Below are 13,147 nucleotides of genomic sequence, written 5' to 3' on the forward strand. Positions count from 1 at the left end.
GAACTCGTTCCGCTGTTCATAGTGGTACTCTCGGTCTCTGAAGCTGGATTAAGATAACTAAGAAGCCTGGTTTTTACTGGCTACACAAAATGTGAAACGAAGCTATAAATCACGATGAAAAAGAAGACAAATTTGTGAAAAGTCAGTACTGGCGCATAAATGGCGCGCCGATTGCGCCGATGAAAAACGTCGGCGGCGGCGGCGCGCCGATCAGTTCGCGTCGGCGGCGGTGGCGCGGCGAAAACTATTGGCGGCGGCGCGCCGACCAGTCGGCGCGCACCTCTAGTACTACCCAAGGAAAGGTAAGGAGAGGCCCTGACGTCACTCGTTGTGAAGCCGTTGTGAACCTTTTTCCTTCCTCCATGACTACCCATCATTCCCATGGTCGCTGAACGATCGCAGCGCCAGAGTGCCCTCTAGTTAATTTTGGGAAACTCTTTGGCTGACACCTCTCAACCATAGCCTCCTCTATAAAGTTCTATAGGAGGCTATGTCTCAACTCACTTTAACCTCTCTACGTGCACCTCTCCTTTTGGCCACCATACCGGTAGCCACCCTCGGTACCGCCGTGAGCCCTGCCATAGCCTCCTAGATTTCTTTTGCCTGCCAAACAAGCGCGAAACGCCCGTCATTTATGGCGGCGATACCTAAGTAGCAAATAAAGTCTTCGTTCTGGGCTTTTGAGATTGGCATTTTTGGCGTTTCCTACTAAATTTAGAGGCTTCACCTTGTACAGAAGGAGTTGCTTGCTGATTGATGGCGTCACTTATTTAGAGTTAATGATAATTACCATTATGTCTTTTAATTTTTTTGTTATTTGTGTTGCTTATAAGCCTCAAAAACGTAAAAACCTAATAGCAAGCTTATTTGAAGACATTCCTACTTAGGTAGCGCCATCACCATAGTTCCGACGACGGCCGCTTTTCAAGTGACCGCCGATAATCCGGCAGGCAAAGAAAATCTAGGAGGCTATGGCCAGTGTATAGGTGTTCTGTGCTATGGCTATGCGGACGCGCTTGTGTGTTGCAGCCTCGCCAGCCCCCATGTAGCGCTCTAACGCGCAAGTTTCGTGATGCCTTGTCATCAATAAATGCTCTTTCTTCGCCCATCTTGCCCCTCAGTTCGCCCTCGCCCCAGTGTAGCCGTGCTGTTTTCGCGTGTTCACGCATTTGTTGATCGAATTTTCCTGATATGGCTTCCAAATGCCTTGTCGAGTTTCGTGACAAGAAAATCGTTGTGAATTTCGACGGATCATTGACGCGGCAGCAGCTTTTCGACAACCTACAGGCATCCGGCGTTATAGTGAACGTCGATACAGCGCGGCTGAGACTTCGGGTAAGTGTATCGTGCAGTTGCACATTATTTGTTATATATTTAGGGAACTATGCGAACGACGACGAAGCAGCAAGAAACGGCAAGCCACAGCGTTGGTGCACACGCACGCCCCGAGCTTGCAGGAGTCAGGGTTATGCCGGTATAGCAGCTCGTCCACCTCTTTCTATGGATGCATCACTTTCTCAGTCCATTTCTGCTATGGTAGAAAAGGCCGTAGAAAAAGTATTAGAAAAATTTTTACTCAATCTGTCCGACTCACTCAATAGTATTATGGATTCACAGATGTCGGTTACATCTGATCGAATAACTAAGCGTATCCAACCTCCTAGTGCCTCAAATAGTAAACCTGCCGAACATCAGTCAGATGTCTCTATCGATAATGAGGCAATGCTTTCCAGTCCTAACACAACTGAGCAGGAAGGTATATCTGATTCAGAATCAATAATTAATCGAGATGTAGATATGGATGCTCGCCTTTTGAAACGCACCAGATCACCCACTAGCAAACTTAATAATTCTTCTCATCCGAAAACAAAAAAGAGTGTGAAGGAACCTAGGACTAAAGCGGACTTCTTAAAAGATAGAATCTTAGATCCAGCAGTTGCTACTGCTTGCTTATCATCATAGGGTACCTTAGAGTACTTCAGTGGAACTGCCGTTCAATTCTCTCTGCAACTACAGACTTATTATATCTAATTTCTCAACAATCTCCAGACGTCATAATTTTACAAGAAACTTGGCTGTCTTCTGATCAAAACTTCTATCTAAAAGACTATCAGTGCTTTCGGCTGGACCGAGACTCACGTGGTGGAGGATTAATGTTTTTCATTTCATCCAAAATTTGCCATAAAGCACACTTAGTTTACCAACAAATATCACACGATTATGAAGTATTGGTTCTGGAAATTCACTTTCCCGGATGCGCGCCACTATCTATAGTCAACAACTACTTTCCAGCTGGAATACAAGATGAAAGAGCCCTTGACGTGACTGCGAGTTTTTGCAGAAACAGTATGCTATTTGTGGGAGACTTCAATTCCCATCACGTTTCATGGGGATTCCGCACTGATTCATCAGGAAAATGGTTGTGGGACTGGACTAACCGGAATAACCTTATTTGTTGGAACTCCAGAGTTCCGACATTCGTTCGATGTAATTCGAGGTCCGTCTTAGACTTGACATTTGCTAGCTCAAGTGTGACAATATTGTCTTGGACTGTTCTTGATACTGCTACAAGTAGTGATCACTGCCCCCTGGTATTTGAAGTCAGCATTCCTTTAGTGACGGTGGATCGCCAGGTGCAAAGTTTTGTAAACTATTCTAAATTTAAAAAGAACTTACAGTCAACGCTGTCTTCCTTGCCCAATATGGAAACAAATATGAAAGCTATGAGCCTTTGTTCCACCCTAAAGTGTACAATTAAAAAATCACAGTTCACTATATCTTCAACAAAGGGAAAATTCATATCTGCCTGGTGGAATGCGGATTGCGCCAGAGATTATAGACGCCGCAACGCTGCATGGAAAAAACTCCTCACCAACCAATGTCCGACTAATTGGAGAAATTATTTATTTGCTAAAGCTACCTTTAGGAGAACAGTTTCATTAGCGAAAGACGATTATGAAGAAAAACGGTACAGCTACTTATCCAAGAGTGGCAACAAGAAAGCTCTATTCAGATTTCTCCGTAATCGTAAAGCTATTACAGCACACGTAAATATTGACTCAGTTATTTTTTCTCCAACTGATTTGGAAAATACATTAACGGAAATTGCAATAGTATTGGAGAAGAGATTTACATCACAAATCAAAATAAAGTGTGCAAAACCGTCATTCGAAAATGATTTTATTGAAGTAAGTAGGGATGAACTTGCGCACGTCGTTCGTATTCTGCCAAACACAGGTCCTGGACCAGATGGCGTCACTTCGGAAATGTTAAAAATATTATTCGACATCTCTCCTGAAGACCTCCTTAACGTTGTCAACTATTCACTTGAAAATAGTTGGATACCTCCTGACTGGAGACTTGCAAAAATAATACCGCTTCTTAAAAAACAGGGACTAGGAATGCAGATAGATAACATTAGGCCAATCGCTTTAACATCACACGTAGTTAAGTTAATAGAAAGAATACTTTACATTAGAGTTACGAAGTTCATAACAGATAATGCGATACTCAGTGCGTGCCAGATTGGATTTAGACCAGGTTACTCTATATGGTGGGCGCATGTTGATTTAGAGGCTCGTATAAAGCTTGCTCGGCACAGACGACAATATGCAGCCCTAGTAACCCTTGATTTAGCCAAGGCATATGACAGTGTTGAACATGCTATTCTTATCAATGTCCTAAAAAGATCTTACGTTCCCGCAGTACATAACAAATTGGATATACGAATTTTTAAAAGACAGGAAATTTTATTGCTTCCAACGAGGTATTTTCACGTCGAAGTATAGCCAAATGAGAGGTGTTCCTCAATGCTCTGTTCTATCGCCTGTGCTATTTAACATTTTGTTAAGTTCAATACCACAGAGTGATAAGGTACACGTATATGTATATGCAGATGATATCGCGTTCTTTGCATCTGACAACGATATTTATTCACTACATTCGACTTTACAGTGTTATTTGGCAACATTAGAAACCTGGTTTCAGAAAATTCATATGAACCTGAACGTAACTAAAAGTGCTATAATAGTTTTTCCGTTGGACGCACCAGTTACTATTTCTCTTCAGTACCATCAAGAAATAATACCCCAGGTTAATTGTATTAAATATCTGGGTGTACTGTACGATCAAAAACTGAGCTGGCGTGACCACATTGAATATATTAAAATTAAGGCTACACGCGCTGTTGGAATGATAAGTAGGCTTGGCCGCCTCCATTCCGGTCTTCGCAGAGATACGATGATCATGATTTATCGCATGTACGTTCGTCCGATTCTTGAATTTGGATGTGTACTATTCTCTGGTGGACCAGCATACAAAATAAACCCCCTCATTCTCTTAGAGCGGGAAGCCCTACGTAGTTGTTTAGGTGTGCCAAAATTCACAGCTAACAATGTTTTGTATCAAGAAGCTCGGATACCCACCCTTGCTTGCAGATTTCGTATTTTAACAGTAAACACCTATTTAAAATTTTCTGAATCCACTTTAAGAAGGCGAGAATTTGTATTCTTTGCCGAGCCTGGTGTCTTTTTCAATGAGCATTGGTCCCGTGTATATAAACCCCAAGTGCTATTTGTTCAAACACTTCTAGATGCTTTGAATGTTAATATATTCGAGATCACACCATCTGTCAAACCAATCGGCCAAGTGCAAATAGAATTTGACGATATCTTTCCCATGAACGCTAAACACTTGCCCTCTAAATATTTAATTGGTTTATTAGAACAACACTTGTCTCAATTAGGTACTAATACAGTAATTGCAACGGATGCATCTATGAGTGGCGAGAAGGCAGGTGTGGGTATTTTTTCTCTCTCATTATTCTGGTCATTTTCATTACGCCTCCCAGATTATACACCAATATTTGAAGCAGAATTAACGGCCGTTATACTAGCTATTCGTAAACTTCCTGTGACTCATTCGACAGCTGTGATAGTGACTGACTCGTATTCTGTGTGTTCATTCTTATCATCGTCGTCGACATCAGCAGTACTAGAGACTTTTAAATCATTAATCCCAGCAAACATCCATCTAGTGCGAATGATATGGGTGCCAGGCCATCGTAGTATATTTATAAACGGGATGGCTGACAAACTTGCGCGAACATCTCTTGATCTTCCGATTGTGCCAATCATGCCTCCTACAGCTTATGTAACAGCAGCGAGGTTTAGAAAACTTTCCCTTCTTGAAGACTCATCAAAAACCATGATACCGAATCCAGATTTCTCGCACCTGCACTTCACATGGAATAATAAATGGTGTCCCACGCGTAAATTGGAAGTCTTGGTAACAAAATTACGTTGCCGTGTACCACCTCTTAATTTCTACTTAAACAGGTCTGGTCTGGTGCCATCCCCTCTGTGCTCAAGCTGTAACGAACCTGAACATATCGACCATTTTCTTATTACATGTCACCGATTCAAAAATCAAAGAAAAAACTGCTTCGAAATTTTATTCAGAAAATTAGGAATATCACTTGATACTCCCAATATTTTGTCTTTTGGGGCCATTTCATTGGGACATAGCGACAGGAACATCTGCGGGGCTCTCTGCGATTTCATATATAACACAAGAAGATTACCTTGCTGAGTCAGCCATCAGCTCTCGAATTTTACTAGTCACACTACCACTTACTATTTAGCTGATACACTGCAATGATTCAACTTTCAGGAGAATTTCATATAACGATTCCACCACAGATATTTAACAAATTCTATTATTTCTCCCCCCCCCCCTTTTTTTCTTTTTTTTTAAACATTGCGCCAAATTAATTTCACCGTCAAAACACAGTATTCATATTCCCCTAATCTAGAAAATCTATAGGTATTTACTTGCATTAACCACCGGCTTCTTGGCCAATCCCCCTTAGTGGGTGAGAGCCACAAAAGAAAGGAACAAGCAAGCAAGCAAGCTTGCGCTTGTTGGTATCTTCGGCCTGTTGACGTTCCTCGCTCTACTAGCATTCCTCGGCCTTCCAGTAGGTCTGTACGTAAACTACGTGACATCTGGTGGAGGTGTCTGGACCCCCGTACAAACCTGGAACTTCGCTCCCGTAAGCTTACCCCTCTACGTGACACGAACATAGCCACCGAGACGCCTCTCATGTGGGACCTTCGACCGTCCATGTCACTTGCGGCGCCGTGTATCCTCAACGAGATCCTCCTATCTTCACGGGCTCCACTGAGTCGGACGTCGAAGATTGGTTGGTGAGGTACGACAAAGTCGGCGCAAGTAACAAATGGGACGACCCAAGTAAGCTGGGTTACGTCACGTTCTACCTTGAGGACACCGCGCAACTTTGGTTTAATAACCATTGATTGATTGATATGTGGGGTTTAACATCCTAAAACCACCATATGATTATGAGAGACGACGTAGTGGAGGGCTCCTGAAATTTCGACCACCTGGGGCTCTTTAACGTGCACCCAAATCTGAGCACACGGGCCTACAACGTTTGCGCCTCCATCGTAAACGCTGCCGCTGCAGCCGGGATTCGAGCCCGCGACCTGCGGGTCAGCAGCCGAGTACCTTAGTCACTAGAACACCGCGGCGGGGCGTGGTTTAATAACCACGCAGCCGACATTCCTACGTGGTCTGCATTCAAGACTGCTATTACGGGCGTCTTTGGGCGACCTGCGCACAGCTTCAAGCCGAGCAGCGTTTACGTCACCATGCGCAGCAACCAGGCGAGACTTATACGGGCTACATTGAAGATGTGTTGCATCTATGCAACCGCGTCAACTCGAAAATGCCTGAGGAAGAAAAAATTGGGCACATTTTGAAAGGCATTGACAACAACTCCTTTCAGATGTTGCTCGTGAGAAATCCCCCCACAATTGCTGTGCTCGTTTCCCTCTGTCAGAGCTTCGATGAGTTGCGTAGGCAGCGCACGATTGCTCGTCAAGCCCTCACGACGCCAGACACGCTCGCAAGCTTGCATCTAGCTGCCCATCCTACCGATCAGCAGCTGCTGCTTTCGACAATCAAGGACTTCGTCCGCGAAGAAGTAGCGCGCCAGCTGTCACTGCTGCCACTGACACATGAGCCCGCGCCAGCTTTGGCACCGGACCTCCAACGCGCCATTCGGACCCAAGTCGCTGAGGCCCTTCCACCGATGCATCAGCAACCACCTGTCGCTACGCCTCTCACGTACGCCGCCGTCGCTGCTCGGCCTACGCAACAGCGTATGCCGTATGCACAACCTGCCACGCCGCCCTATGTCGTGCCTACAACCCCAATTGCTGCGCCATATCCCTTCGCGAGATCTTCAGCTCCATTTTACCGTCGCTCAGACGCTTGGAGGACGCCGGATAATAGGCCCATCTGTTTCGCCTGTGTTATCGCTGGACACGTCGCCCGCCACTGTCGCCGAGATTCCCCTCCAATTGACGCCGTGGGCAGGGCAATTGCGTCGTCGTCTAGGATGCCATCAAGGTACATCACTGACGGTCATCGACCCTACGCAAACCATTGGTCACCATCGCCCCGACGACGCTCCCTGTCATCTATGCGTCGCCGACCTGCTACGGAAGAGGGAAACTGATCGCTGCTGCTCCGGAGGCAACAGCTGCATACAATTCGAACTGCTTAAGGCCTCCATCTTTTTCCCCGCAAAACGTTATCGACTCAATGTTGAGGGGACCGCCGCGCAAGCGCTTATCGACACAGGGGCCGCCGTTTCCATAATCTGTGAGACCTTATGCCGCAAGTTGAAAAAGGTGACGACGCCTCTCTCGGGCCTGATGCTCCGCACGGCCAACTCGCAGTCCATAGAACCTACAGCTGTGTGCACTGCACGTGTCATTATCCAAGGTGAACTTTATGCCATTAAATTTTTTGTGCTGGCATCATGCTCCCACGAAGTCATGCTTGGATGGGACTTTCTTTCGCGTGATCGGGCCATCATAGATTGCTCACGTGCAGAAATTGCCCTTACACCGCTGCCAACCTTTTTTTTTTTTTTTTTTTCTTTAAGCAATTTTTTAGTACTGAATCCAGGTGAAGAGAAATCGCCCTGTTGATTCTTGAACATGTTTCTGTTTTTCAGTGTGTATAAATTTGCCCTTCCTTGAAATACTTTGCCATATTGTAGGGTAGTTTCTTATTGCTGTGATTTCTTGTTGTGTTTCTTGATGCATATGCCAATATGTCAACCAATGTGTCAACCAAGTCGCTGCATTTATTTTCTTCTGACAACTTCTCTTTACACTAATGTTTTATGCCTTCTTTGATCTGAAATTGTTAAATGATCCGATTCTGTTAGTTTCATTCTGTACTTTATCGCGATGTATGTCTTTATTGTGTACCTATTCGAATTTTTATGTTCACGCCCTTCCTGCTAAAATCCCTGATGGGATTGGCAGTATGTCGAAATAAATAAATAAAATAAAATAAATAAATAAATAGATTCTCTTTCTGAAGCCTACAAACTTGTCGTTGTTGCAGACACGGAAATAGCACCGAGAACATTCAGCCTTGTAGCCCTGACCTGTACGGCCACTCCTGCCGGAACTGTTTCGTTCACTCCATCTGACGTATTTACCTGCCGCCGTAGCCTACACCTGCCCTTTGCCATACTCACCGTAGAATCTGGTGCTACCGCCATGTTCGTTGCGAACTCGCTATCGTTGCCAGTTACCCTACTTCACGGAGAATGTTTGGGTAACATACAAGACGTTGACCTCTTGCGCCCTCTGGAGTTTGCCGAACACCCACCTCACCTCCAGCTCAATGCTATGACGCCACCTGTGGCCACACTGCCCGCGCCGGACTCATTCCAGCCCTCTGTTGCCGCTGAGCTATCGCCGTCACTAAGACGTGAACTCTTGTCCCTTCTTCGAGAGTTCCGTTCTGCGTTCGATTGCGCTCAACCATCATTGGGTCGCACAGCGAACATCACGCCGGTACATTGACACCGGTACTCTTGATCCCTTATGCCAATGACCATATCAAGTTTCAGCGGAATAGCGCCGTATTATCAACGAACAAGTCGACGATATGCTCAAACGTGGTGTCATCCAGCCATCGCAGAGCCCTTGGTCGTCCCCTGCTGTACTTGTGCGCAAAAAGGATGGGTCTATCCGATTCTGTGTCGACTACCACCGGCTCAATAAGATAACTCGGAAGGATGTGTACCCGTTGCCACGCATCGACGATGCTCTGGATTGCTTGCAAGGAGCAGAATATTTCTTCTCTTTAGATTTACGCCCAGGATATTGGCAAGTTCCAATGGCTGATCCTGACCGATCGAAGACTGCATTTGTAACACCTGATGGGCTGTATGAGTTTAACGTCATGCCGTTTGGACTCGGCAACGCCCCAGCTACCTTCGAATGGATGATGGACACCATCCTTCGCGGCTACAAGTGGAACACGTGCCTCTGCTACCTAGACGAGATCGTCGTTTTTTCTCGCGACTTTTCGACTCGCCTTGTTCGTCTTCGTGCTATTCTCACATGTCTCACCTCTTTCCGCTGGCCTTCAACTTGACATCAAGAAGTGCCATTTTGTCAGCTCACTATACTAGGTCACGTCGTCTGCAAAGAGGGTGTCCTCCCGGATCCGGCGAAACTCCGCGCCGTGGCCGACTATCCGAAGCCCAATTCCATCAAGACGCTTCGAAGTTCGTCGATTTGTGCGCAACTTCTCTTCCATCATCGCGCCTCTTACCAACCTGTTGACAACTTCCAAAGGCATTTCTGCTTGGTCAAAAGAGTGCGACGAATCCTTCACCGCGCTTCAGCGGTTATTATCACCTCCAATACTACGTCATTTTGACCCCGATGCGCCTACGGAGGTCCACACCGACACCAGTGGTGTCGGTCTTGGTGCTGTATTGGCTCAACGAAAACCAGGATACCAAGAATACCTGGTCAGTTACGCGGGTCGAACCCTCAAGAAAGCCGAGTGTAATTATTCTGTCACTGAGAAAAAGTGCCTCGCAATTGTCTGGGCTTTGATGAAGTTCCGCCCATACCTTTATGGCCACCCTTCCGAAGTCGTCACGGACCACCACGCCCTATGCTGGCTATCATCGCTCAAAGACCTGTCGGGGCGCCTTGGTAGTAGGGCGCTTCACCTACAGGAATACGACATTCATGTTGTATACCGATCCGGCCGCAAGCACTCCGACGCTGATGCGCTATCCCGCTTGCCGCTACCGGCTGACCCAACCTCCTCGTCACCTTCTTCAGCTGTCATAACACTAATCGACTTCGCAGACATGGCATCGGAATAACGCAAAGATGTGTGGATTTCCCAACTCCTCGCCTTTCTGACTGATCCGTTAGCTAATTCGGTCTCAAGAACTATCCGTCGTCAAGCCACACATTTCGCTATTCGATACAACCTCCTCTATCGGCGAAATTACACGTCTGAAGGCCGGAGGTGGCTGTTAGTGATACCCAACCACATGTGCTTGGAAATCTTTACTGCTTTCCACAACGACCCGCAAAGCGCTCACCCCGGTGCTCTCAAAATGTACAACCGTCTACGTCAGCGGTACTACTGGCGCGGCATGTACACATTTGTCCGCAAGTACGTGCGTGCTTGTACTGCATGCCAGCTACGCAAAGCCCCACCTCAACGCCCTGCCGGTACACTTAGCCTCTGCCCTGTCCAGCGCGTCCATTTGACCGCCTCGGTATCAACTTAAACGGACCACTTCCCACATCGTCTTTTGAAAATAGGTGGATAATTGTCGGCGTGGACCACCTCACATGTTACGCAAAGACGGCAGCACTACCCGCAGCAACAGCAAGGGAAGTTGCGTTTTTCATCTTGCGCAACTTTGTTCTTCGCCATGGTGCTTCGTGAACTTTTGAGCGACCGGGGGCGTGTTTTCTTGTCTGACGCCATTCAAGCCTTGCTCGCTCAGTGCAACATGGTTCATCGCATGACGACAGCATATCACTTGCAGACGAATGGCCTCACAGAATGATTTATCTTGACGATGTACACAGCTTCAGACCAGACCAATTGGGACACTGTCCTTCCATTCGCCATGTATGCGTATAACACCGCTACGCATGCGGCAACAGGGTTTTCCCCTTTCTGTTGTACGGACGCGAACCGTCGTGCACGCTGGACACTATCCTCCCATACACGCCCGACTCCTCTGAGTACACTGCAATTTCTGATGTTGCCAGGTATGCAGAAGATTGCAGACGATTGGCCCGTTCACTGACAACCGAGGACCAAGGCCACCAGAACCTACGGCATGACACCGACCGACATCTCTCTACTTTCACGACTGGTGCTTTCGTTTGGCTCTGGATTCCACCGAGCACTCCTGGCCTTTCGTTGAAATTACTGGCACGATACCACGGGCCCTACCGCATTCTCGCCCGTACGTCACCAGTCAATTATGAGATTGAGCCTTTGACACAGTCTGATGACTTACGCTGTCGTGGCCGAGAAATTGTGCATGCGAGTCGCCTGAAGCCATATTACGACCCCGCTATAGTGACTACGCCTTAAGTCGCCAGGTTGGCTACGCTATTCACTGGGGGCCAATGTAGAGAGCGTCGATGAAGCAGCAAGAAACGGCAAGCCACAGCGTTGGTGCACACGCGCCTTCCGAGCTTGCCTTGTTTGTATTTTCGGCCTGTTGACGCTCCTCGCTCTACTGGCGTTCCTCAGCCTTCCAGTAGGTCTGTACGTAAATAAACTAGTACGTGACATATAGTATAGGATGTATTCGTTGTGGATTTTCGTCCTTAGTTTATACCCCCGCAGAGTCCTAAATATACGTATGTATGCTGTATAAAAAGCTACTCCGAAATGTGTCTTTGTTCAGCAACTGCAGTTCACACAATCAGAACAATATCTTTCACAAGTCACAATGATTATGAAGATCAGCTTGAGACGTGTGATAGAGGTTCTACAGCAATTTTACAGCTTGAAGAAATTATATAGTAACGGTAAATTGACCTGACTACGTGTTATAAGTGGACGAAATTGGCGCACGAAATTTTTTGTAATGAAGTTTTCGTTTTCTTGGCATTTCTACCTTGCTACAGTTCGTATGATATGTGGTCTAGTACTAAACGTAAGGTACATAGCACAGTATCGGCTCGCTTAGCATAGCATTTAGTTTTTTTTTTTGCGCACTGAAATGCCGCTCTTCCAACATATAGTATCGAGATCTCGCATTTTCTTGCTTTTTTTTTCCCGCTAAGTAGAGATTCAGTTTTTTTCCGAAGTACATTTATATGTTCTTTTTTAGTATTTTATGTAATGAACTTTTGAGAGCGATTCTACGAGTACTCGAGCGAATGCACTGCCAGCACGAATACGTATTTCAGGCGGTACAGTGGCCTTTGGTGTTGCTTGAAGTTTATTTATTTGTTTATTTTTTATTTATTCTTTGAAGGTGGTTTTGTTCTTCTCGGTCAGATCACTGTACACAAAAGTTGTTCTCGGTTGCCTTATTCTGAATATCGCGTGTCAACATTCACAAAATCGGAAAACATACCTGACGGTTTGAACCGGCATCATTTTTATATTACACCATATAGGTTATACAGCCACGTCAGTGCGTCTATGTTTTGTGAGTGCCTCGTATTGCGGTGATGCGACGTCTAATGATGAACATGCGATCGCCGGTGTCCTCTGCGATTCCAGGAGGCGTCGTTTCCAGTCTGGCAAAATAAAATTATAATAAGAGCGCAAATCTGCCATGAACTTGAATTTTATATAGCCGAGGTGGCAAATACAGCCATGCTGTCTTTCATTCGTAACAGAAAGGTTGTTGATTCGCCGCGGTAGCTCGGCCAACATCGCCATCAACTCTAGCAAACTTTGTTTTAGGCACGAAAAAAAAAAAAACACTCAACTGAAGCCACGCCTCCATGCACCATTGGTGGTGGTGGTAGTGATTAGAGGAAAAGAAAGACGCCTAATTTCTGCAGCCTGTTAGGGAGCACATCGCAGCGTCATCACCATTGCACCTGCGCAGGTGTGCGCCGATGGTGGCTCACACTACGCTTCGCCACCGCCCCCCCTTTCCCCTATTCTCGTGCCTTCTGTTCACCATCCGGCCCTATCCAACCTATTGTATGCCTTTGAATGCAATATATGCTGCATTTTAACCAGATCTTGGCAGTTATTTAATAACAGTAATTGAATTACTTTTTTTCTTGTGAGC

At 46.1% G+C, this 13,147-nt stretch overlaps 1 protein-coding gene across 3 annotated transcripts in view; it reads left to right on the forward strand.

Annotated features, from left to right (window-relative positions):
* Positions 1–1,055: 1,055 nt before the first annotated feature.
* LOC119178754 (uncharacterized) overlaps positions 1,056–13,147 on the forward strand; it is a 112,152-nt gene continuing 100,060 nt past the window's right edge. For 2 of the 3 annotated variants that reach the window (XM_037429994.2, XM_037429995.2), the window contains exon 1: positions 1,056–1,335. In XM_037429994.2, coding sequence (XP_037285891.1) covers positions 1,192–1,335 — 144 coding nt within the window. In that variant the 5' untranslated portion in view covers positions 1,056–1,191. The remainder of the gene's footprint in view (positions 1,336–13,147) is intronic. The other variant, XM_037429996.2, reaches the window with a different exon arrangement.

This window comes from Rhipicephalus microplus, chromosome 1 (assembly GCF_043290135.1).
Source record: "Rhipicephalus microplus isolate Deutch F79 chromosome 1, USDA_Rmic, whole genome shotgun sequence".
NCBI lineage: Eukaryota > Metazoa > Arthropoda > Arachnida > Ixodida > Ixodidae > Rhipicephalus > Rhipicephalus microplus.